Below are 26,641 nucleotides of genomic sequence, written 5' to 3' on the forward strand. Positions count from 1 at the left end.
GCACATCCCTACCAAGCAGCAGCCTTGCAGATGTCAGTAAAATTTGTTCTTGATGAGTGAGCAGCAGAAGTGGCTCTGGTAGACTGAACTTTAACCATGCTTGGAAGTTATGCACCTTGTTTCTTGTAACAAGTAAAAACAAGTTGGCCAATTAGAAAGCCTCTTCTGGAGATTAATTGGCCCTTGCCTGTGAAGGCAACAGAGAGTCTATGGGATTTCCTAAAATCTTTAGTTCTGTCCCTATAGAAGAAGAGTATTCTATGGACATCTAAGGAGTGGAGAGAGCACTTCAAAGAAGTGGCAGGATTCATGAAAAAGAAAGGAAGGATACTGTCCTGGTTGACATGGAAGTCAGAAACTATCTTAGGTACAATGGAAGGGTCTGTTCTCATAACCACTTTATAGGGGTAGAACTTCAGTTGCTCTCTCTAAAGATAGCCTTTTTGATTACTATCACCACAGCACGAAGGGTCAGCAAACTTACCGCTTTGAGAACGGATTTTCCTTTCAACCAATCCTCAAAGTTGTGAATTCGTCAACGCTGACCCTTTGTGCTGTGATGAGAGCAATCAAAAAGGCTGTCTTTAGAGAGAACAACTTAATGGGTGTTGAAGACAGAGGTTCAAAGGGAACTTCTGTTAGTGTAGAAAATACTAGAGAAAGGCTTCAAGGTTCAATTGGTTTTCTAATTGGTGGGAAGAGGTTGTTGTTTCCTTTAAGAAACTTTTTGTAGTGCAGGTGAGAGAATACTGACTTAGCATCTAAGCATGTATGAACTGCAGCGAAGGCCTCCATATGGACTAATAGACGAACTGGAAAGGCCCAAGCATTTCAGAAGTAAGATATGGGAGGATCTGGCGAATAGAGACTTGTAAGGGATTAAACCCTATGGCCCTGGTGTAATTGGCAAACCTTTTCTATTTACAGTTGCAGTTTTGTCCCGTGGAAGCCTTCCTCTCATGCAACAGGATATTGTCTAGAATTTCAACTTTCATGCAGTCAAGTTCAAAGTCTGAAGATTGTGATGGAGGACTTGACCTTTGTTCTGAGATAGAAGGTTGAAGCACTGAGGAAGGCGATGAAGGAATCCTTGGGATAGTTATCAGAGAAGAGGGAACCAAGGTTGCCTCAGCCACCATGATTTAAATATGATGCATACTTAAATGTATTGAAGGACTTTGTAGAGTATCCTGGACAGTAGAGGGAAGAGAGGAAAGAGGTAAAATGTGTTTTCTCCAGGGGACCTCCCAGAGATCCCTTCCTCACTCCTGCTCGAGAAGAAATGATTGCATTTCTTGTTGGTCGTGGATGCAAAGAGATCTATTTGGGGAGTACCCCAACAAAGGAAGAGATTGGAGATTATGTCTTGGTTGATTTCCCATTCATGCTGATGGAAGGAATCTATTTTTCTGCTCAGATTGTTCACAAGGCTGTTGATGGTGCCCTTTATGTATAGACCTTATGTATGTATAAGGTGGTTATGTATAGGGTATATTTGGTGACATATATTCCAGTCAAGTCTGATGGTGGTAGAAGTCCCAAAAGTATGTAAAAGATCCAGGTGGTCAAAGGCTTTGTTTGGGCTGGTCCAGATGTTGGATTTCTGCTGTTCTTTCTGCAATTAGGACGGTCTTTGGCCCATCAAAGAGGAGGTTTTCTATTTTGTCTCTTATATCCATTTGGAGAGAGAAAGAGCAGAGCCAGGTGTGTCTGTGTAGAGAGATAACACTTGCTAAGGTGTGGGATTCTGTCTCTGTGAGGTGCTTAGTAGGGAGTGCATGAACCAGTTTGTGCACTTCCCTAGTGCTTAGCAGTACTTGGGTGCTGGCGAGTAATATCCATGAATTTCAAAAGGACTTGTTTCCGGAGCATCCTTGATGTTGCCTTTTAAATTCTCCCAAATCAAATAATGGTATTTGCCCATGCAGGCCATTTAATTGGCTATTTTAATGGATAGAGAAGAGGAGGAGTAAACGTGCTAACCCACAAGTCTAATTTTCTGCCCTCCTTTTTCAACAGGGGCGGAGTACTTTTTTCCTGATCTATTTCCTGTGGCACAATTACTACTAAGGAATTTGGCACAGGATGTTTCAGATATGTTTCTGAGCGAAATATAAAACGCCACTTTCACTCCAGCTTGACGTCGCATTACATACGACACTTAGGTACTAAGTATCATCTCCATGGGATACACAATAGAGTTTACCATCACCATCCCATTCATGTAGGTAAAATACACCCATGCAACTCCTACTTTACTAGCAGAAGTGCAAAATCTGTTGAGAAGAGGGGTGATAGAATCTGTTTCTCAGAAAGACCAGTGGAGGGGATTCTATTCAAGATGTTTCTGAGCAAAATACATTACCTATGAATCCTATATAGATCTATAAAGGTCCAGGGTATTTAAGAAAGCGTCTCCTTTGTCATGAACCCTGCTGCCTATTAAGATCATCTGGAGAGGTCCGGTAATGGCTGCCACTGGCTCATCTGGTGGCGACTTGGGGCTGGGCCTTCTCTGTGGCTGCTCCAGGGCTTTGGAATGCACTTCCTGTCAAAATAAGAGCTTCTCCATCTCTGCTTGCTTTTAAAAAGACCTTTGACAGACCTGTTTCCTCAGGCTTTTAATTAAAATTTTAAACTGTTTAATTGTATTACTCTCTGAAATTGTTTTAACTGTTTTATTCTGTGAAAGTGTTGTAACTTGGATTATGTACACTGTACATAATTGTTGTAACTTGGATTATGTACACTGCCTAGAGATAGATATAAGATGGTATATAAATATGATAGATAGACAGTTTGAAAAGAAATGAGCAGTCTTCTTTTTGTACCCTGTAGAAATTTTCAAGGCATTTAGAGGTCGAAGTTGAGGAAGATGGCACATCTTATGCTGATTTTGCTAAAACAGTCAGCAAAGGGACCGCAGGATGAAGAAGAAATGAAGTAATAGCATCTTTAACTTTGGGTGCTGGAGATTTCAGTTCCAGGCCAAGAACTTTGGCAACTTCAGCCACTTGAATACGATAAGATTTTGCTTCTTCTGTGGAACATTTTCATCGGGCAAAGGGTCTGATGGGTTTTCCATGTGGGTAGAATAGTAATCTGAGTCAGATATGGACATATAGTCGTCATCTGATTTTTCTTGAATTGTGGTGGAAGAGATAAATTTGTAGATTTGGAGAGGAAGGGTGGGTAGTCTCTCTCAGCTGCTCTGTAGGAGGAGGAGGATCTAGTGGTCTCTTGAAGGATGAATCATGTTCTTTATACAGGGTTTGTGATTGTAAGCTGAACCGGATTTCAGCTTCTCTGGGTTTCCATAGTTTAAACTCTTCATAACTGTAAGGTAATGAAGGTGAAGAAATGATCTTTAATCTTCCTATCCTTCTAACATAGCCCAGATCAAGAGTACCTGGTGAACTCCAATAGTCCATCGTCCTTCTATACGAGGTGGATGGAGGAAGTGAGAGATGGTGCCTTTCTTTCTAAGGGTGATTTGGAAAGTACAATGGAGAACAAGTATCTCTTTTCCTGGTGCAGCTGATGGTGTTTTCAGGACAGGCAGCACAGCAGAACCAATATCGTCCTTGACAATGAGCCCATGCAAAGGAAAACCTTTAAAGGTCGACCCAGAGGGTGGACCCTCTGGGTCGTATTTGGTAGGCATATGACTGAATCAGCTTGGGCAGCCATGGGTGGGGCAGGGATCGGTTCCTTTAAAAAGCAGGCCCTTACCTGCTCCTCTGCTGCCTCACCGCTTTTCCGGGTGTGGCACCTGCTTTTCAAAAGGCTGCACATCGCTTCAGCACTGTTCCCAGCAGCTTACATGCATCATGGTGTTGCTGACCACACAAATGGCCATCATGCATGCATGGAGGCCTTGTACATGGCGACACCACACGCAGGCTGCTGGGAGCAGCGCTGCAGCCACTCGTGGCCTTTTGGAAAGTGGGTGCTGGACCCAGAAAAGCGGTGGGGCAGTGGTGGAGAAGGGAAGGACCTGCTTTCAAAAAGGAATTGATCCCTGCCCTGCCTAACCAGTTCGAATGCGGGTTGAGAATTGAGCAAAAGGATGGTTTGCTGCCAAAGATAACGAGTATGCTTGGCAAGAGAAGGGTGGAGCTACAGAGTGCCTTGGGGAGCTTGAAAATCCTTCCATGGGGGCTACTGCACAGGCACATATCCCACATTGTGAAGGATACTGGATCACCACAAATATCATATCCATAGAACATGGAAGCTGCTACAGCTTTCAAAGCTGAAAGGCAGGGCAGAACAAAATGGTGATTCTTTGGAGATTAGTCATATTACCTCAGGCAGATGTCCAAGTTTGTTTTTGGAAAAGTTGTTAAACATCCATACTTTCTTCAAATGTTTAACAGCTTTTCCAAAAACAAACTTAGACATGAGTCATCTACCTGCCTTGGGAACTGCATAAGTGGGATATACTGAAAGTAACATGCTTGTGTGCATGAAAGGCATGTCAGAAACATCATGGTTTAGAAGCTTCTTTGCAATTAAAGTCAAAGCAGAAGCCCGTCTCATACATGAAATGCCTGCAAAGGTCAAGTCACATTATGAGTTTTATATAATAAATGGCCTTGAGGCAGAATTAAAACCAGGTCCATGTCACAATTATGCAGATTAACTATAAAACCAATCTTCCTCTTAGAATGGAATGGGTTTAGAGCAATGTTTTAGAAAGCCCTTCTCATAGGCCCCTAAAATGATTAAAGTGGGGAGTAAGAGGCCTGGCAAAGTCAGTCTCTTTATCAGGGAAACTGAAGTGCTGCTAAGTTAGGGGGAGGTAAACCACTAGAAATTAGAGCAGGGACTCCCTCCTCTTGCAGATGTGCTAGAAACACAGCTTGAAATCTGTACAAGTCCTTGCCTCTGCTGCAGGCAGTTTATATGGCTCTGGTGCTAGAGTTCTATTTCACCAGCAGTCAAGGCTGAGCAGGAGCACAACTGTATTGAACTGTGAGTAAACAGTATGCCCCTGCTAACTGAGCAAAGAGACACCTTTTCAAGTGGTGATTCTCTTATATTTAGCAAGAGGAGAGCAACTGGCCCTATCCAACCCCAGCACAGCATCCTTCCAGTGGCTGTTGCTGGTATCTGCCTTATGTTTCTTTTTAGATTGTGAGCCTTGGGATTTCTAATTTAGGTCTAGTTTATTTTTCTATGTAAACCACTTTGGTAACTTTGGTTGAAGAGCGGTATATAAATATTTGTTGTCAATAAATAAATAAATAAATAAATAAATAATAAAAAATATACAACGGGCAGTTGGCTTTGATCTCTGAAAATACTTTGAGATTATGATCCCAAGATACAAGTGGGGGAGGGTTTCACCAACAACAATTATCACTATCAACTCTGCTTCTCTCCTAGTGCAGTAATTGCAGGCAGAAACCCTACAGCAGAAGACCTGGGTTAAAAGCAACCATGTGCACATAATAAGGTTGTACACTGGAACTACAATAGTCCTGAAATGTAAAAGCAAACCTACAATAGTACCCTGCCCAGTCTAAAAAGCTGACTTGTTTTAGTTTTAGGTGGTTCCCAAGACTCAATAGCTTCCATCTTATCCAGTAAGAAAGTGGTATGTTTACTACCCACTTTCTATGCCAAATAAAAAACCAGAGGTAGACCAAATGGATATCTGGTGGATTTGATGGTGAGATCTTTTTTTAATTGCTTCTAACACAGACTTGAAATGTGTCAAAGGAGAGTCTATACTGTTTAATAAATATTTCAATATCAATATATGCCATTAAATAATCCAATAATCCATTTAACTATTTCTGAAAGGAAGCTGGTGAATTCCTCAGGCCAAAAGACAAGAAAGTACAGGCTAACCCAATATCTGTGGGGGTTCCATTCTCCGCTAGAACTGCAGATAAGGGAACAGTGGATACAGAGTCATTGAGGCAATGGTTCCCAGAGGCTCCAAAAACTGCGGAAAATTGTGGAAAACAACCCTAGAAGCTGCTCTGCAGGTCTCCAAGTGTCCAGCAATGCCCCACAAAAGTTCCCAATCCAGTTTCTTCCTGTGAAAAATCACTTTTAAAGAACCAGTCACAACATGGTTCTTATTCTCAAAATGGTGGCTGGAAATGACCTTGGAGATCATTTCCAGACACTCTGAACTGGCTGATATGGAATTATCCCTTTGCTAACAGTCCCCCCACCGCGCATGCAGAGGTTGGGTGTCAATTACCCAATCACGGATACGCGAAATTGCAGATGCTGGATCCGCAAATGGAGAGGTTCGCCTGTAAATCCATATGAACCTTCAGGAGTAACAAAGGCAGATTTAAGTACAGCATCCTCATCTAAAGCCAACTACCGAAACCCATTATGTATATCAATTGTGGAAATTGTTTTGACAGACCCCAATAAATCCAGCAGGGCATCCATTCTAGGCATTGGGTATGCATCTGGTTTGGTAACAGATTTTAACTTTCTCTTGCCCACTCAGAGCCTGATGGCTAAATCTGCTTTAGATAATAATACTATTGTAGGCACCCATAGACTGAATGATAGTCTTATTAACTTCTAATTCCAACATTTCCTTTGGTTCTCTTGATGGCCTCCAATGCTCTTCCATTAGTCCTGTCTCAAGGTGTTCTCATTGGAGCATGGCTTCCAATGCTGATCTCACGAACAGCTTAATTTTCCCTGGCTTCTTTATATTCCTACAACACCATCATTATCCTATCTGTCAGAGAACAGAGAACTCCATTGTTTGCTGACCAACTGCCCTTTCACTGACTGTCAACCTTTAATCAACTCCAAACCAATCATATCCCTCTTCTGTTCTATAAACCGATCATATTCTGAACTGGATGCTCCCAGTCCTAAATGAGCTCCCCCATTTTCTCCCAAGCTTCACACCATTTGAACACTATTTCTTTCCTTAAACAATACTTTACACATATCAATTATACAACATATCTTGATCCATTTTGCCCCACTGTGTATGAGATGGAAAGTTTCTACATTCAGAAAAGAATGGAACAGTTGTCAAGATTAATACACAGAACCACTGAAATGCTATGAACAGAAGAAATAATTCTATTTAATTATAATAAAATGTCAGTGTTGCCTTTCTGCAAAGTATACTCAAGGCAATGTACAGCACTACCATCAAAACCCAATGTTTAATTAAATTAGGATTATGAATGTACTAAGGATCATGTTAAAGATCCATACATTCAGGCAATAAAATCTACTCACCTAGGATGCCATTCTTCTCAACTTCCATCATGTCTAAGGCCTTTGCAAAAGTGTCCCCCAATTTAGCCACCATCTCAGGCATATACAGATTGTTGTGCGTCCTGGAAGAGAGCATGGTATTTTGCGGTCACAGGTTGTACCCATTAGCCACCAGGCAATGGGAGATCACCTTCAGCGTATGAACAGCTCCTGTGTCTGGTGAAGAGGAAGGTGAGACCAAGCACTTGTGCATGGGATCCCCCTTCCTTACCAAGAAAAATACTCATCCCTGGGGAATATGGAGAAGACTCCACTTGGTTGTATGGGGCAGCTGGTACCCACTACACAGTGACCCTCAGTTCACTTCATCTCAGCCCTTTGAAATGCTGGCTGCAATGTCTCAATAAAAGGCCATTGTCAGAAAGAGGCCTTACAACCCGTAGGCAAGTCCTGTTTCAAGCAAGATCGTCTGCATCCACTGACCTGCAGAGGAGAGGCTACCCCACCTCTGAAAGACACACACTGCCTCCCTAAGGATGGGTCACAGTCCCTAGAATGGCAGGTGGCACTGGATGAATGCTTCATAATGTGTTCACATCCTATGAGCAGCTGTGTGGCTGAGAGATGCCCCCTGAAAGGGGTAACAGCTCTGCATTAACCACAGCACGCTGCCAGGGAGGGACCTCCACTCAGCCAAGGATGACTTCTCCCTTGCCATCCAGGCAAAGCAGGGTCCCTCGCCAGCTAGATGTAACATCTGAGTGGGGGGGAAGGGTCTCTGTCTCACCTACCTCTCTCCTTTGAGACCTCAGACCTCCACTCAGGGCTTCGGCAACTGCACACAGCACAAATTCTGCAGCCAAAACGGCCCAACAGCCTCCGCCAAAACTGCAATGCCACTGTACCTGCTGCTAGAGGTGATCAAGGGTAACTCAGTATCTCCCCCTAGAGCAGCATTTCCCCAAAGTGTGAGGGTGCAGGGGTACAAAGGACTAGCACGCTGGGTGGCCGGGGCAGGCCTCAATTGCTTTCCAGAGTCTCAGCTTTCATTTCTAGAAGTCTCTAGCTGTTATACTTGTGAAGAAAACCTTCAAGAACGTGACCCAATGCAGCGATGTCTGCCTGAGCTTGCAGAGAGCCTGGAACAATAGTTCTGAGGTGTGAACTGCCCATTCATTTCAAAGGGTGCTAACAGAGGCTGCAAGAAAGGAGAAGCATCATATTATGAAGACTGAGTGACTACTTGCTTTGGCGAAGCCTTTAGGCACCATATTAAGGGCTTTATTGTTTCGTGTTTTCTTCAGGGAAACAGAAATGATTAACTCTGAAGCGCATGGGAACATCTGCCCTAGAGATTTTGCACACTCTAATATACCAGACAGAACCTTCTTCACCGTGCCAACAGACAACATCCGTCTAGTCATTGTTCCTATTTTAAAAACAGCTTCTTTTTGCAGCTTTCTAGCCTATGTTTTGCTGTAGCTTGAGAATCTTACTGCTCTAGCTAAAGTGACATTTTTGTCAGACCCAAATTCTGCCTTAATTTAAGGCAGAAGAGAATTTCCCCCAAAGTGGAGTACTGACCCACATTACAATGGGCAGCAAAGCATGCATGGTAGCAGGTTAGGGTATTATGGATGACGCACACCAATATTTCTGCAGTACTATTTCTTACAGCACTGTGGAAAAGCTGTTACAGAGCCTAGCTCAAAGTATAAGGCTGGCACTGTCAGTAATAAGGTGGAGGAGCCATCAAGATTATAGCTGGCTAAGCCAGGTGTGTGCATGAGTGCGGTGGTCAGTTTCATTTCCTGGATGTGCCTGGTGAAGCCTTTAGGAGTCTCTGGAGCTTAAACGCTCTATTGTTGAACAGCCTCATAATATGACTGAACACATGTTGAGGGGGTTAGTCTTCTGAATCATATCTTGGAATCCAAGTTGCATTTGGAGACAGCAAATCTATTCACTATCCACTGAGCGAATGCAGGTGCTCTATATGCTAAGATATGAAGTTCTTAAATCCCTTTGTGTGTAATTTTTGACAGCAGAGCTGAGAACTGTAAACAACAGTGAACAGATAGAAAGAGGAATTCACAAGTCAGTACACTAGACACAGCGGGGAAAAGTCTCAAGCACAAGCAGTGCACTTTACTATGAAGTAGATACCATGATGATCTCAGACAATGCTCAGGATCCCAAGAAATGTATTGACTGTTGGAAAACAGTAGCAGCCCTTCAAAATGTCAGACTGCAACAGAGCTGAAGTTGCTTGTTTCTCTCTGTGCAAGTTATGAAGTAAGGTCGTTGCTGTTCCATACCAGTACATCTTGTTATCTCATCCATACTTCATGTCCCATTTACTTGCTACAACTCATGGAAACGCCATTAGATTTGAAGCGAGGCTATTTAACATGGAACTTATTCATAGTTTAACTAAGGAGTAGCATAGTGCACCACTGATGCAAGGTGTACCAGTGCAAGGCACCTTCCCCATCACCCCTTCTCCATACTGAAGCCCCCCAAGCCCCTGAAAAGCTAGTGCTGAGGGCTGGGGAATCTTTGGCAACAGCATGAGATGTGGAGCAGGTGACTGCAGGAGGAAGGGGGGAGGGGTACTCAGAAACCATGAGGGAAACCTGATAATTGACCACTGTTGTCAGAGGATGATGGTAGTTGTGGTCCAACAGTAGCTTCAGGGCCAAAGAAGAACAGCCCTGCACTAGTAGAAGAATTGCATCACATGTGGTTTCTAGTTATTCCTCTCTATGCTGCATCTCATGCTGCTGCTGAAGGTCACCTGACTCTCAGCAGCGGCTTTTCAGGGAGCTCACAGAGTGTCAGTAGGAAGAAGGGATGCAGAAAGTGCCTTGTGCTGTAGCACCATCAGGACTCTGCATGCCACTTGATGGGTTTTAAAGCCCTCAGATTGATCTAAGATAGTGATAATCACTAGGATACTGAGAAAACCAATTGGGATGTAAAGAATGTTTACCAAGGCCATATTGTAATACATTTTTTAAACATAAAAGGAAAACATGATTTCCCAGACAAAATGGTCATGACTGTCTCTCTTCAGTAGCAGCTTATCCCAGTGTCTTCAACAATTCCCCAAAGCAACGGTCCATTTACCATGTATTCTGAAATACTTTCTCCCATCCCTAACCCAGTCTGCTCCTCCATCATTTTTCTTTCAGCATATACAGTATGTAGGTGTTGGGAAGGAGACTGCAGGGAGAGGAGCAAGATAAGGAAAATAGATGGCCTTTGCAACCTGTTTAGTGAATAGTCCTTGAATGGCAGCCACTTTTTGTATAGGGTGATTGGTTCTACCATAGCATGTAAACATCTCACAGGCCCAGGACAGTGAGCATAGAGGGTCACATGAGATCTTTACAAAAGGACAGAAGGGGCCATCACTGTATTCTGGTTCAGAATCCACTAAGGGAATATAAACTGCAGCATAACAAAACAAAAACAGCTGAGGAGTGGTTAGATAAGCTTGAAGGAGAGAGATCCTAAACAAAGCAGACAACAGAGCAAATCTAGAGACATCCAAGAAGATACAAATAAGCAGCCAAAAACAGAGTTAGATCAAGAGCAAAGTTTACTGTATAGCAGTAGATTCCCAATGAAAACGCTTTCCTTTGTTTAAACAAGTCACTTAATATTGTATACAACTGGCTAGCTATCTGCCCAAGGGCAAAGCAAAAAAAGAAAGAAAAAGCTTTTACACATATAACTTACCTTTGTGCAGATTGTTAGCTGTATCCACAGCTTCATCTGTCACAGAGAACAAGGTACCATGCAAGAAACCCAGAGAAGAACAAGTGCAACCATTTACTTGACAGTTTCCTCCTCCAAGTTGTGATAATTCTCAGTAGCAATGCGTTGTGTCCAAATGCTACCTATGTGCATCTACCTGCTGACTTTTTAAAATCCAAATTCTTTGGTATTTTGCATTTAAAGGAAAGAGCATACACTTTTCAAGTGAGTAGCACTTAATAGCTTCACTGCAAATACACACACTTAGGCTCGGTCTACAAATGAAACAAATCCTGAGGTGGCCAAGTGGGACTGTACTACTTCAGGCTGCAGGTATGTATGTGGGTGGGGAGGAAATATCATTTCCCAAAATTATGATTTTCTACCTGAAGTGGCACAATCTGTTTTGCCACCTCAATGTGCTGCATGAGTAGACTAGGTCACATATACACAGACAGAGAACCGTATTATTCACTGCCATCTGTAGGCTGAGGCTGTCAAGAATACTAGGGTTTGCAATTTTTAAAAAAAGTATGAATCCCTTTTTGCAATAGAACCCAAGGTGGTGCTCAAACAAGGAGCAATGCTTAAACACTCAAAAGGTATAATTAACTTCAGCACACAGAGCTAGTGCTCTAGTTCCCAGATGTCCCTTGATGTTCAGATAGCAGTGCAGACATACTGGAGTATCACATCCATTATATGACAATGGCTACATAGACAATACAGCCCTCCTTAAGCTCAAATGAAGATAGTATTTATAAAGAAAAAGAAAAAAAGGTGGCAAACTGTTCACTTTGGAGTTGCTAAAATGTAAACATGGGAGCTCTTGGCTTTTACCACAGTGGTATCCCAAAGACTATGTAGATACTAATGAGCAACTGATAGTGCTACCCAATATAATCTCCATTAAATTGAGAATATGCATGAAGATACATATGTGTCACAGTTAGATGATCTACAGGTGTCCTGTGCCAAAAATATTTGAAAAACAATGCAGCCAAGTTCAGTGACTTCTGCAAGTCAAGCACAATCATCAATTGCCATGGTTTACCCCAGCACCCCAAATGGACGCACTTTTTAAGTGGTCAACAGCAACCTTCAAGAGCTTGCATGCAGAAGCCCTCTGGAAATGCTTTACAACAGCCCTAATGATATCACTTTACAATGGCACACAACTCCCACAGTTTCTTTGGCAGCTCACAGTCACACCCCTTCCTCAGTGTATCAAATAAATCCCCACTTGAGTGAAGTGGCCTCCTTTTGTCTACCTCCATATTAATATCAGAGTTACAAGATGCTCATGAATCTATTGATATGAAATACTAAAATCACAGCACAGCAGTGTTCCATCTAACAGGGATTCGCAGATGTTGTTAACTACAACTCCCAGAATCCCCAGCAAAAGGCCATTGTAGCTGGGGATGCTGGGAGTTGTAGTGAACAACATCTGGGAATCCCCGTTAGAGGGAACAGTGAAGTACAGTAGGACTCTACCTTCTGACTACAGTTTTTAGGACATTGTTGGCCATGCCTTGGTTATCGGGCATTTATTTGGCATGACAATCAGGAAACCAACTGCTTGGATTCTCTATATCCATTATTTGCTTTTGTCTATTGATTGGACAGCTCAACCCAAGTAATGTCAAGGGAGCGTTCCTACAGTCTGTAACCAGCAGTCTGAATGAATTAGGTCTGCTTGTGCACATCCTTCATTTAGCTCTGCCCCATCGGAGCTCAGAGGACATCAAAAATCAAATAGAATATCCCAGCAAGCTCACTTGTTGAGCATAACTGGTGACTTCCAGACCTCCATCACCCATCTGAAATCCCTCCAACCCTACCTCCACTTTAGTCATAACGTATACACGGTCATGAACTTGGATCAAAAGAGTTAACTAGCCTAGTTTCCTACCTGATAGTACCCATTCCTACATATCAAAAGCAAGATGCTAGACAATTAATGTCCTTGTGAAAGGCCTCCATTTGGGAAATGACAAAGATGAAGGCTAGTTTGAGAATCAGGATACACATACCCACCCATTTTCATGAGGTGTCTATTCTCTATGGATTTTTGATATCACTTACATACTGTGGTATCCTCTAATGATGTTGGTAACCCACATGTACCATGGCAGCCAGTGTTGCTCCTCAGGAGGTCTTTTGAAATTACACTGTCTTAAAATTCAGCAGACAAGTCCTCTTGACCATCACAGATCAACTTAACTAAATTAGGCTGCTCTGAATTTTCCCTCCCTTCTATTTTCTTGAGAGTAATATAGTTTGTGAGGTTGTACTAGGACATCAATGGAGTTGAAGTCCTATTTGATCACTTTCCTCCAAGATAACCTGCAGATTTACAATAGAAGTTCTGAGTATAAAGACTGCTAGGAAGAGAAAGCCCCTCAGTATGTCTATAACCAATGTCACTGGCAAACAGTTTCTTAGGAGGAAGATTTTATACTCAGCATGGAGACTAGCTTAGCACTTAAAAAAGAACTTCAACTCCAACATGATGCACAAAGAGGAGAGAAATAATGCAGGTTAGCAAAGAGCAGAAGCAGTCCAATAGGGTTAAAGACAGACCAAGAATAACATAAAATAAAGGTTGGGTTTAAATTTTGTTTAGGGAAATTGAGAGTAACCCTTGTCACAACTCCCACTCCAAAGGAGCAGAGCGGAAAGTTTCTTTCCCTTTTCAATTTCCTTACAATGCTGCCAAGCACAAGTGCTTCAGCGTGTTGTCTCCCTGGCTCTAATGGGACAGCATGCTGTTCAGAGCATCACCATACACAACATTTTCACTATAAGACTGGTATCATGTTAAGTTGACCCACCTTATTAGAGCAAGCAAGTTGTCGAGAAGTTCCAGGACCTGCATAGAGCAGGGGTTACGGTACATTGGAGTGCCATTAGCCATGTATCCAATCACAAATCCTCCAGCCTTCGCCTCTTCCAAGGAAGCAGGCCAGCGAGCACGTTTTACAACTCCCAGAATGGTGTACACACAAAAGCTTATCTATAAAGCAATAAACAGAGAATTCTTCTAACCATGGGTGACAATAGAAGAACAGGAGACTGAAAGACCCACATCCCTTGGAACCCCTCAAAATAACCCCACAAAGCCATTTCATAAAACATATTGTATATATCTTGATAGAAATAACAGTATATGAAGCTGTCACTACAAAATGGATCTACACAGAAAGGCTGGCTGAGTGTAATTAATCACATTTGAACAGTAGTGCAAACTAAAAAGACAGCAGTACCCTTTATTGTGAAAAAGGGTAAAACAACATCTGTAAAAGCCAAATACAACAGAAGAAAGAAAACTGCACACTCAACAGAGATATGCCACCCAGGATATTATATGTCAAGAAAGAAAAGGAGAAAAGAACTAGAAGGTTTTGCAGTACTGAGCCAACAACTCCATTTTTGATAGGAACCACCTGCCATTCGGCAGCATGAACACTTTTAGTGATGCAGATAAAAAAGTAGGACCTGAGTAGACCAAACCAGGCATAAGATCCTTTACTGTACAGTGGGTATTGAAAAGAATCACCCCCTTTGATAGACCTTAAATTCTGGTTCCCTTACATCCTGAAATGAAAACACAAAGAAAATTCCCTTCACCAGCTTTACTTATCCAATGCAACCTATAACATCCAACTGAAAAACATCACAATTGCAGTCCAGAAAAAGTGTCAGAAATAAAAAACAAGAATTACTGAGATTGAAAAAGGATCACCCCTCCCCAATGTCAATATTTTGTTGAACCACCTTTTGCTTTAATAACAGCCTTGAGTCTGTTGGGATAATTCTCTATCAACCTTGCACATCTAGACGGAGCAATATTTGCCCACTCCTCCATACAGAACTGTTCAAGTTCGGTCACATCGGATGGTAGGTGTTGGTGGACTGCTATCTTCAAATCTCCCCACAGATTTTCTATGGGATTTAGGTCTGGGCTCTGACTGGGCCACATGAGGACGTTCACTTTTTTCTCCTTCAGCCACTGTGTGGTCAATTTTGCTGTGTGCTTCGGATCGTTGTCATGTTGAAAGGTGAATCTTCTGCCCATCCTCAACTGTCTGGCAGAGGGTAGCAGGTTTTCTTCCAGAATCTGACGGTATTTGGCCCCATCCATTTTTCCTTCTACACTAACGAGAGCCCCATTCCCTGAGGCAGAGAAACACCCCCACAACAGGATGCTGCCACCTCCATGCTTCACTGTAGGTATGGTGTGTTGTGGAAAAAATGTGGCTTGTTCTGGAGGGTCGCAAGGAGAAAGCCACTTCTCAAGAAAGGCCACATTAAAGCTCATTTGAGCTTTGCCAGAAGGCACCTTGAAGATTCTGATGCCAAATAGAAAAAGGTCTTATGGTCAGATGAGACCAAGATTGAACTATTTGGCCTCAACACCAAACAGTACACCTGGCGTAAATCCAACGCAGCTCACCATCCACAACACACCATACCTACAGTGAAGCATGGAGGTGGCAGCATCCTGTTGTGGGGGTGTTTCTCTGCCTCAGGGACTGGGGCTCTCGTTAGGGTAGAAGGAAAAATGGATGGGGCCAAATACCGTCAGATTCTGGAAGAAAACCTGCTACCCTCTGCCAGACAGTTGAGGATGGGCAGAAGATTCACCTTTCAACATGACAACGATCCGAAGCACACAGCAAAATTGACCACACAGTGGCTGAAGGAGAAAAAAGTGAACGTCCTCATGTGGCCCAGTCAGAGCCCAGACCTAAATCCCATAGAAAATCTGTGGGGAGATTTGAAGATAGCAGTCCACCAACACCTACCATCCGATGTGACCGAACTTGAACAGTTCTGTATGGAGGAGTGGGCAAATATTGCTCCGTCTAGATGTGCAAGGTTGATAGAGAAGTATCCCAACAGACTCAAGGCTGTTATTAAAGCAAAAGGTGGTTCAACAAAATATTGACATTGGGGAGGGGTGATCCTTTTTCAATCTCAGTAATTCTTGTTTTTTATTTCTGACACTTTTTCTGGACTGTAATTGTGATGTTTTTCAGTTGGATGTTATAGGTTGCATTGGATAAGTACAGCTGGTGAAGGGAATTTTCTTTGTGTTTTCATTTCAGGATGTAAGGGAACCAGAATTTAAGGTCTATCAAAGGGGGTGATTCTTTTCAATACCCACTGTAGGGTCCAGTCAAAGCAGTACACAGAGTAATACATATTCTCTCTTCCTTCTCAAATAATTGTTTTCGTAATAGAATGTTTTACCTCCTTGAGACAGAGGGCAGCCCAAAACCTATAGGGAGCCCTTCTTGCCAAACAAAATGTGTTTATCCCAGATATTCCTAGTTGTTGATGTTCAGAGAAGATGGCAAGTGTTTAGGATGAACTCCATAATAGAGAGGCATGTGGAAAAATCTATTAGGAAAAACACCCACCAATAGAGCAAGGAGGAGAAAAATCCCACAATATGATCATCTCTACTTTTTCCAAAGGTCCAGGTTTTGTCAGATTACTACTTACTCTAGAACGGTTCAAGCCACAGGGATCTTCCATGATTGGATCTGCAAGTTTGTTATCGGCACCAACATAGCGGATAAAATCTTCAGGATTCATAAGGACTCTGAGAGAGTGAGAGAAAGGAGCCAAGAGTCAAGGATGTTAAACACATACTTCTAAGGACAAATAAATCTCCTTTTGAGGGTGGCGGGGGGAGTTTGATGCTAACTGGGCAAAGAGGTGCCTTTTCAAGTGGTGGTGGTCTTATATTTGCGTGGGGGTGGGTGGAGGTGCATCCCAGTTCAGCCCAGTATTTCTCTGGTGTCTCCCTTGTGTTTCTGCAGTTTGGTGTTTTTTGTTTTAAGATTGTGAGGACTATTTTCTCATTCTGATTGCTATGTAAACTGCCTTGAGAATTCCTTTTTGGTTGAAAATTAGTATACTCATCTTTTAAATGATAATTTAATAATAATTTAAGTATTAAGCCAGGTGCCAGTTTTGCCTTTTGAGTTATTCTTCTGCACATCTGTGAACTCAAGCAGCAAAGATACCAGCTGTGCAAGAACGCAGCACTATCATGGCAAATACAGAACTTGGTAATAGGTTCCTATGAGTATACAGAGAACTACAACACAACACACCACTAGTTACAAGACTCCCTGACTCCAACGCCCAGTCCAGCTCTGTCATTTTTGTACTGTGCTATATTAAAGGAGGAGTGGTCAAAGTTCTTGCACCTCTTCATCTCATCAGACAGCCACATTGTAGAAACAGGAGACAGGAGCTCCTCCAAGAAAAGCTTCTGCCGCTGGTAATCCTTGAACTGGTTGCTGATAAGGACTAGGGCTTCCATGAGAGCACACTTCTCCATCTGGGTTAGGAGTAGCTCATTGGATAACAGCTGTTTCACATGGTTATATAGCATGTCAAAGTTTGGCTTTAAAAAAAAAACACAGACCAAAGCAAGTGTCAGTCAACTGAAAACACTAAGCAGGAAGATTTCTTGGATATATGCTTTATTCCCACAAAAAATATTGGAAGAGGAGATTGCTCTCACTTGGGATTGATTCCCATATTATGAATATGTAGGAAATGCTAGAGCCTCCTGCTACAAACATTTCACATGTGTACAGTGCACCCAGTAAATTTCTCTTGACACATTTACACTGGTGTTTAAAGAGGAATATATGATGCCATCACATTAATTACATGTTTGCTATAGAAGCACCAGTGCTCCCACATAGTTATCATAATGTGTAACAGTCTTAAGTTCCGAAGTCTTGTATCATCATATTGAATTGTATGTATACTTCACCCCTAAATTTCCCTGTCTCCTCCATAATACCACTGGCCCTAGTGAAATATAAATGATAGTGATGTAGTGGTTAGAATGCTGGACTAGGACCGAGGAGACCCGAGTTCAAATCCCCATTCAGTCATGATATTTGCTGGGTGACTCTGGGCCAGTCACTTCTCTCTCAGCCTAACCTACTTCACAGGGTTGTTGTGAGAAGAAACTTAAGTATGTAGTACACAGCTCTAGGCTACTTGGAGGAAGAGCGGGATATACAATGTAAAAATTAATTAAATTAATCATTTCTAACACACACAGAAACATGATCTAAACTTCATTTCCTAAAGCCTAGCAATAAGGGAAACAAACTGGTCACAGGGAATTTTAAACCACAAGTAGTATAGTGAATGTGAAATCAAGTTGGAGCAGTAGTTTATCTTTGACTACAAATTCCATACATACCAAGACAAGCTGAGGGTAGTCTCGACACATCTTGATGATTGAGGAGCAGGCATGTCTCCTCACATTCTTCACCGCACGGGTTCTTGGGGCCTGGAAAAGCCAATTAAACCTCAGAATGGTATTTTAATCTACAAACTTCAATGGAATCACAAAGATTACAGAGCCTCCAGTTTAACTGAGGTTCATACCCATCAGTAGCTCTTCCAGATATTAAACAAAAATAGATTATCCCAGGTTGGAGAAGTTGGAAAGGACAAAAGCCCTCTTAAAACAAACAGTCTTTACCATTATTTCAAAAGACCACAAAGAATCAGCACAACAAACCACCATGAGCAAGAAGTGTCAAAGGTACGGATGCACTACTGAGAAGATCCCAGTAGCCACCTGGACTTCCAGTGATGGTGGAACCCTTAACCAGGTCCCTTCTGCTGACTTTAGATCAGGGGTGCTCAATACCAGGTCCCCAGGCATTGTTGGATTATAACTCCCATAACTCCTTTCAGTCATAATCACCTTCAGCCACATTGTGGCTGGAGATGATGGAAGTTGTAATTCAACTACATCTGGGGACGAAAGGTTGAGAATAGCTGCTTCAGATCACAACAGTACAGAGGATTTATTTATTTATTACATTTTTATACCGCCCCATCCAAAAGCTCTGGGTGGTGCACAACAAAACAAAAACTTACAATCATTTAAAACAATCAGGTTAAAACAATCAAAACAAATTTTAAAACAGTTTAAAACCATTAAAAACAGGAACATTTAAAAGCAATTAAGGGAGAATTTGCTTAAATGAGTCTGCTTTTGGTAGTTATAAGTGGGGACAAGGAGCAATAGGGGAGCAACATCTTGCTCTCCGACCACTGGAAATGTTATTCGATCATCCCTCTGGCAACTAAAAATCTACAGTTTTTACTGCACTTGCTCAGAATCATGGAATACACAAAACCTTTTATAAGGATACATATTTTTTTCCAATACACTGTTCACAAGCTCCAGTATAAATTCTGAGGTAGTCAGGCAACTGCAGATCAACTACAACCATAGATATTATTACAGCAGATGTGCACTGATATATTACATGGCCAGTGTTGAAACTTGTATCATAGCCTCATTGTTAACTTAGAAATGGTATTCAAGGCCCTTTGTGTTACTGACTTTGAGCCTCAGCCCCACTATGTTTTCAAAAGCCACATACTGCTGTAGCAATGGCAGCCTTGGCCATTAAGGTATTTTGCCTACTTTAAGGGTCACAGTAGTGCCTGAGGAGTCTGCTATAATGCACAATTATATATTAAAGAGGTTTCACTTATCCATTTTACAATGACATAACAGAAACTTACCTTACTTTCTTCTACGACCTCAAAGGTAACAGAGGCAAAAAGCTAGGTGAACAAGAGCAGAAATCACTTGTCAATGGATGATTATGTTTACCTCATAGATTTATATCTTGACCTTCAACATGTAAGTGCTCTCAGGACAGCTTACAAGTTTAAAAATAAAAATGCAATAGAACAACTAAACAACAAGAAGACAGTAACACACAGCAGGAAAGGACAACTGCTAAAAACTCAAGAGATATAATCTTCAATAGTGGCTTAAAAAGCCTGGGAAAATAAAAAGAACTTTGCCCGGTGCCATAATGGCATCAGAGTAGGCGTCAGGTGAGCCTCCATGGGGTGAATGTTCCATAGACTGTGCACAACTATCTTCCCAGGCACCACTGCCTCATTCAGAAGCTGAGGGCTCCTGGGAGGAGAGCCTCTCACAAGGATGACAATGAGGCCAGGTAGGTAACAGACGGCAGGTGAGTAATGGAGCTGCGCTGCTGTTGCAAGTGGCTGCTGGGGGAAGCACCACCACAGCAGGAAGCTGCCTGGGATGGCGGTCACACTGGTAAGGACCTATGGCTTTACTTTTAAAGGTGCCGCTCATTGCTCACCCCGCTGGAGTTGCCTCAAGCCCCCAGACTGAGCCACCCAAACTGCAGTTCATGCACACCCCAGTAGGCTTTTTCTGTTTCTTCTATGTCATCACAACTCTATAGTAGAAGACAAGGATTCCCACCAGGGAGCAAATACCCTTTAGCAGTGTCAAGACAAACACTGTTCGGACCTTACACCAACTTTCTGGGCAAATAGTTGAAAAACAGTGATAAACCCTTTCTCCATTTTTCAAACCAAGGGGTTATCTGTGGGCAAGGAGATGGACTGGCACAATGAAGTATTACCTCACTCTCACCAGTTACTGAAAATCCTAGCTGAACTCCTTGGCTTGTAAGAATTTAAAAGAAATTGCTTTCCCACAGATGTCATGTTTCTCTCAGGGGGCTCAATATGTACACATTTTTAAAAACATGAAGTTCAGGTTCTCAGTCATTACTTAATGTATGTCTTGCCTCATTCTATTCTCTAAACAACAATACATTAAAATCACAATGCAGTCAAACAATTTAAAAAACAACAACGGAGTACAACCAATAGCAATAGAAGTAAACCTACAAATATACAAATTCCATCCTGAATAAGTATATCTTACAGCCCTTTCTGAAGGCTATAACAGACATATTTAGGTGTACCTCCTCCAGGAGCCATTCTTCCATAAGATACCCTATTCTGTATCCTTTCTAAGATCTTCTCTACAGAAGAGACACAAAGGTGCTCCTGGTCACAACTAGGGATGTGCACGGAACCGGTTCGGAGGCCCTTTATGGGCCTCCGAACCAGTTCGAAGGCAGCGAGGGTGCCGCTTTAAGAGTGGGGGAGGGTGCACTTACCCCCCACCCGCCGCTTTCCCCCCGCTGGCGTCTATTGTTAAGAAAGCTGATCGGGGCGGCAGTGTACCTCCCTGCTACCCCATTGGCCGGATATAGCCGTAAGTCCTCAATGTGCTGGGCGGCAGGGAGGTACGCTGCCACCCTGATCAGCTTTCTTAACAAAGGACACTGGTGGGGGAAAAGAGGCGGGGGGGAGTGCACCCTCCCCCGCTCTTAAAGCAGCACCCCCTCTGCCTTCGAACCAGTTCAGAGGCCCCTAAAGGGCCTCCAAACCGGTTCCATGCACATCCCTAGTCACAACTGCTACCTGTGCCTCCAAGTGCAGTGCTTTGTCCAAGATCACCACTAGATGGCAAAAGTGTTTCAAAGAGTCTTATTTATTTATACTTAGTTTTAGCTAGTTATAGCTTAGTTTTATCCTAGTTATTATTTAAATGAACAGGGCCTTCAAGGTCAATTTTAAGGCCTGGGCAGGGGCATATGGAAGAGGTAATCCTGAAAGTAACTTGGTCCCAGATCATTCAGGTCTTTAAAAGGTAAAACCAACACCTTAAGAACATAACAGTCCTGCTGGATCAGGCCCAAGGCCTATCTAGTCCAGCATTCTGTGTCACAGTGGCCCACCAGATGCTTTTGGCGAGTCCACAGGCAAGAGGCGAAGGCATGCTCTCTCTCTTGCTGTTGTCCGAATCAAATCTAGAAGCATACTGATTCTCAATGGAGTTGGTTTAAGAGAGGTGTTGTATTCTCTAGCCATCTTGCCCATATAGGCACTCTGGCTGTCATGAAATCCTGAGCAACACCTACCAACATAGCCTAGGCATATATGTAGAGGTCCCCAAGAAAAATGGCCTTGAGCGCCTTGACACCACATGTCATTTTCAGGAGCTTGCACCTGCCTTAGCTGGAGGGACAACTGGAAGGCACAACAGCATACAACTGTCCCTTCCCCTGCCCAAGACAACCAGTAGCAAGCCCAGAGGTGTAATGTCCCTCCCTGAGTGTCTGGTCTCTGTATCATCATCTCTGTCTTGACCAGATTAATCTTATTCAATCTCACTGGTTTTATTGTGAGATCTTACAGTCCAATAGTTCACGCCCTGCAGCACAATCACAGCAATATTTTTGTCTCCCTATAACTATTCTTTAAAATGTCCACTGCTAAGAACCGATGTGGAATCATGTTTCAAAGCCTGTTCCATCAGTGGGATAGCACAGAACTGTTTACCTTGGAAAGAACTTCTGGCAAGTATTCTGGCCTGTAAGTTACAAATGGAAAGAGTGCCGAGACATTAGAAAGGACACAGGACAGGATGAGGGGATCCTTTGTTTCAAAGCTCAGGACAAGCTGCAGCAGTTCTATGCCTTCAGTCACTGGGATCTTCTGGAAGAAGAGGAAAAATGGACGATGTTCAAGGCCTTCTCAATTTTGCAGAATTCCAGTGCCTCTTGCTCACGCAAAGCTAAAAGACTGGGTAAAGCCTGAGAATCTTAACAGTTACAGAAATGAAAGGCATTATCTGGTAGAAAGCACAATGGACAGGTTGATACAAGGTATTTCAAGACGTGAGTAGGAGTTAAAAAATGATTGTTCAGTAATGTGTCAGGGAAATTTTGAACCACTGGATGTTTAGACTGATTTGAAGGGGGAAAGCAATTTGCTGTTCTAGAGAGCTTTTGGAAGCATGCTTGGGTACATCTAAAAGCATTTAGCAAAATCAGCACAGCTTCTGGCTTTTGCTGAACAATTCTGTCTATTGTACAGTACTCACCATCACAATAGACACTGAGTCCCATGGACTCACCACTTCCAATTCAGAGATTGACTTTGTGCAATTTCAAATATGGCATCTACACTCATGGTATCTGAGGCTTTTCCAGAAACAGGGAGAAACATTTTGAGAACAATTACTTTGGCCAGACGAGAGAGAGAGATAATCACAGAGCATCAACATTGTGCTGACTGCATCCGAAAATACTAACATGTAGTTCCTGCTCCTGCTTATCAGTTTTGACCCACTCTTTTCTACTCACTTTTTCTCCCCAACTTAACTCTTGCAAGACATTAGGTGTTCAGCAAGAGATACTTGAAATGGCTATAAATAAAAGACTAGTTCATACCTTTGTTCTGTGGCATGGATGATATTAAATTGCCTAAACCTAGGTTTGATTCTCATGCTGTATTGGTAGTGGATGAATATTCCACATCATGTGGGTAGCACAATTTATTTGGGTACTTCCCAAGTCAATAGCACCAACAGAGAGCGATGCTGACAAGGAAGTGCCAAAACATCATCATAAGAATAAATCACAACTATAACATAAGAATAAATCACAACTATGCTACAGAGGCAACCTATGAACTGGGTCTTAGTTATGTGCCATATCGGAAATTTTCCAGAAGTGCAATTGGAGCAATGAAACTATTCCTATATTTTAATTTGCATAAAAACAGAGCATTGGTTCACTTGCCGTGAAGGCTTCTTCTGGTTGCTGGGGCCAGGGACATCTCTATGGATTATACCCCTTACGAGCTCCAAGACGCGACAGTTTTGATTTGCTAAGAAAAACAACATGCCTACTCGAGCCTGAGGGGGATAACCCCCAGTTCTTTTGGGCCAAGTTACGTAAGGTACAATAGCAATAAAAACATAGATAGAATGCAGGAGGGAGAAAGCATGATTATGTAAGCTGAGCACTAAATCAGGGGTCCTACGCGCTCCTAGAAGCACCTTCTTTAGGTTCCTCAAACATCAGGTCTAACTCAGCAGAGGGCCTAAAAATACCTAAGAGGTGGTCTCCCAGGAACAGACAAGTGCGCCAACTGGGTGGGCCGAGATGTCACTGGCCCCAGCAACCAGAAAAAGCCTTCACGGTAAGTGAACCAATGCTCTGTTCTCTGTTGCTGGGGCCAGGGATAGCTCTATGGGACATAGCACAGCTTGGACACCAACCAGGGCAGGGGCGCTCTTGACTATTCCTGGGGAAGCACCTGCTGCAAGACCCATCTACCAAAGGCAGCCTGCGCTGATGTGTGAGAGTCAATTTTGTAGTGTCTTGTGAACGTAGATGGACTAGTCCACGTTGCTGCCCTGCAAATGTCTTGTACTGGTGCATTTGTCAAGAAAGCAGCCAAAGTCACCACTGCCCTTGTAGAGTGAGTGACTACATGGGTAGGAGGTCTGAGATTTTGGACCTCGTATGCCATGGCTATGCATGCTCTGATCCATCTTGCAATTGTAGATGACGAGACTGCCATCCCCATGGAACGCGGAAGGAATGATACAAACATGGCATCCATGGTCTTGAACGACGCTGATCTTTTTAGATACTTTTTGAGGCAGCAACGCATGTCTAGCTTGTGCCACTGCTTTTCTTTCATGTGCACTGGATGTGGGCAGAAGGATAGGAGGAAGATGTCCTGAGATTGGTGGAAGGCCGATGCCACCTTAGGTCTCACAAATGGATCCAGAACGAGACGAATGGCTTCCTTTTGGAATACACAGAAGGATTTGTTGATCGACAGTGCTCACAACTCCGAAACACGTCCAGGCGAGGTGATAGCAATTAGAAAAGCCAACTTGTACACATACAATAGATCTTTCGGCCAAGGGATCGAGAGTGCATCCACATCCTCCTCTCCCCTGCAGGGAAACCTTGAAGACTTGAGTGTTTAATGCCCATTCTCTGGGTAGCAGGTCTTCCTGACTCAACCAGTCGGCTAACTGATTTTGTTTCCCCTTCACATGGTGGACTGTCAGGGAGCCAAGATGTGTTACTGCCCAGCTGATCTGTAGCACTGCCTCCTGACGTAGTGACCTTGAGGGTGTCCTGATATTGATCTCAGTGTTTCTATCCTGAAACACTCTCGTTTGACCCATTTGTTCAGGTACTTTAAGTCCAATACGGCTCTCTTTGATCCATCCTTTTTTGGGATGGTGAACAAGATAGAATAGCCGCCCCCTCCCTCCTGATGGGAGGAGACTGGTTCCACCGCTCCGATATCCACCAGGTGACAAATTGCTTGTAGTATTTCTGAGTGCTTTATAAAAGAGCACGGTTGGGGCATTGGGAGGAACCTGTGAGGTAGGGAGGGCATCCAGTTCTATCTTGTACCCGTACTGAACAACATTCAGGACCCACCTGTCTGTGGTGGAAGATTCCCAGGCGTGAAAATAATTTGAAAGATAGCCTCCCAGCCTGACTGGCTGTGAGTCATTGTTGAGGCTTGGACTGTTTGTTTTGTGTAGATGGCTGCTTGTAGTTCCCGGTGCCTCTGTAGGTAAACCATTGGCGATTCCAGGAACCCCTTTGGCTTCTAAAATCTCTTTCCCAGCCCTTGAAGGGCTGGAATCTTCGAAAGGGCTGAGACTGCTGCAAAGTTCTCTTAAAGGCTGGCCTTTTAGGTTTACGTGGTGCCGATGGCATGGTCTTCCTTTTGTCTTTTAATTCCACCAAGACATCTTTCAAAGCAGCTTCCCCAAAGAGCTTGGTGGTATCGTAAGGTACTGCTGTCAGGTTGTTTTTAGAAGTGGCATCTACCTGCCACCTCTTCAGCCATATATGTCTTCTTCTGAGAACCAATGCTGCCGAGGCCCGTGATGAAAATCTAGTTGAGTACAAGGTTGTGTCAGCCACAAATGCTTGTGCCTTCTGTATTTTGACCAATTGCTGTTGCATCTTAACGGGATCAGAGGGTGGTTCGTTAAGGAGACCATCCACCCATAATAGGGAAGCTCTTGCTGCTGTGGGGCTGCTGCTGCCATGCGCATGGCTAATGAAGAATTATCATGGACCCTTTTAAGAGCCAATTCTGCCTTTTTATCTGCAGGATCTCTCAATGTGACCTCCCTGTCTCTAGGGACCAGCGATCCAGAGACCAGTTGTGCTATGGGGGCATCTGCATTAGGTGTTTTCAACAAATCAGCTGTCTCTTGATGAAAAGAATAAAAATGGTTAGCCACAGTCATTGGTTTTCTGTTTGTGGCCGGAAGTAACCATTCCTGTTTAACGACCTCAGTGAACAATTCTGGCATGGGTAAAAGCATGTCCCTGGGTTTTGACCAAGGGAAGACTAGGTCCCCTTTCTCAGATGTGGTAGGTTCAGAGTTTACCTTATCCTGCAACTCTATTGCATTAATCACCCCTGTCAAGGGGATTAAATCTTCTGACACAAACAAGCATTGAGATACATTAGCAGGTTCCGTATCCTCCCCCACCCCAGACAATTCCCCCTCTTTCTTGTCAGGGATTGTATCAGGGTCCTGGTTATCTTCCCCAGTTCTATTTATATCTTCCTCAGGGTCAGTCTCACGCTCAGATACAGGATTAGTCCCAAACTTTTTCTTTTTGGGAACCAGGGGGCCTAGGGTTGATCACATCAGGATCCCCAGAATCTGGTTCCGATTCCTCAGAGGAATGCAAGGTTTTAGATTCTCCCTTTTAATTCTTAAGACCCTTTTTGTTTCTTGAGGTGTTTCTGCTTACACTTTGCCTTTTTGGGAGGCAGACTGACAGAGTCGGAGGAGAAAGAGCTATCAGTAGAAGAGACCATCCTTCTCCCTTTCCTTGATCTCCTTTCTTTTTTGTGAGGTCTGATCTGATGGATCATGTCTATAATTAAATTTTTAAACCAG

At 43.1% G+C, this 26,641-nt stretch overlaps 1 protein-coding gene across 6 annotated transcripts in view; it reads right to left on the reverse strand.

Annotated features, from left to right (window-relative positions):
* The window catches only part of XPO5 (exportin 5), an 85,828-nt gene that overhangs the window by 26,510 nt on the left and 32,677 nt on the right, over positions 1-26,641 (reverse strand). For 5 of the 6 annotated variants that reach the window (XM_053304185.1, XM_053304183.1, XM_053304181.1 and 2 more), the window contains 7 exons: positions 22,234-22,389; positions 19,573-19,614; positions 18,227-18,316; positions 17,208-17,407; positions 16,495-16,594; positions 13,818-13,999; positions 7,240-7,340 (listed from right to left, as the gene is read on the reverse strand). In XM_053304185.1, the coding sequence (XP_053160160.1) occupies positions 7,240-7,340; positions 13,818-13,999; positions 16,495-16,594; positions 17,208-17,407; positions 18,227-18,316; positions 19,573-19,614; positions 22,234-22,389 (871 nt within the window). The remainder of the gene's footprint in view (positions 1-7,239; positions 7,341-13,817; positions 14,000-16,494; positions 16,595-17,207; positions 17,408-18,226; positions 18,317-19,572; positions 19,615-22,233; positions 22,390-26,641) is intronic. The other variant, XM_053304180.1, reaches the window with a different exon arrangement.

The sequence above is a fragment of the Hemicordylus capensis genome, chromosome 1, assembly GCF_027244095.1.
Source record: "Hemicordylus capensis ecotype Gifberg chromosome 1, rHemCap1.1.pri, whole genome shotgun sequence".
NCBI lineage: Eukaryota > Metazoa > Chordata > Lepidosauria > Squamata > Cordylidae > Hemicordylus > Hemicordylus capensis.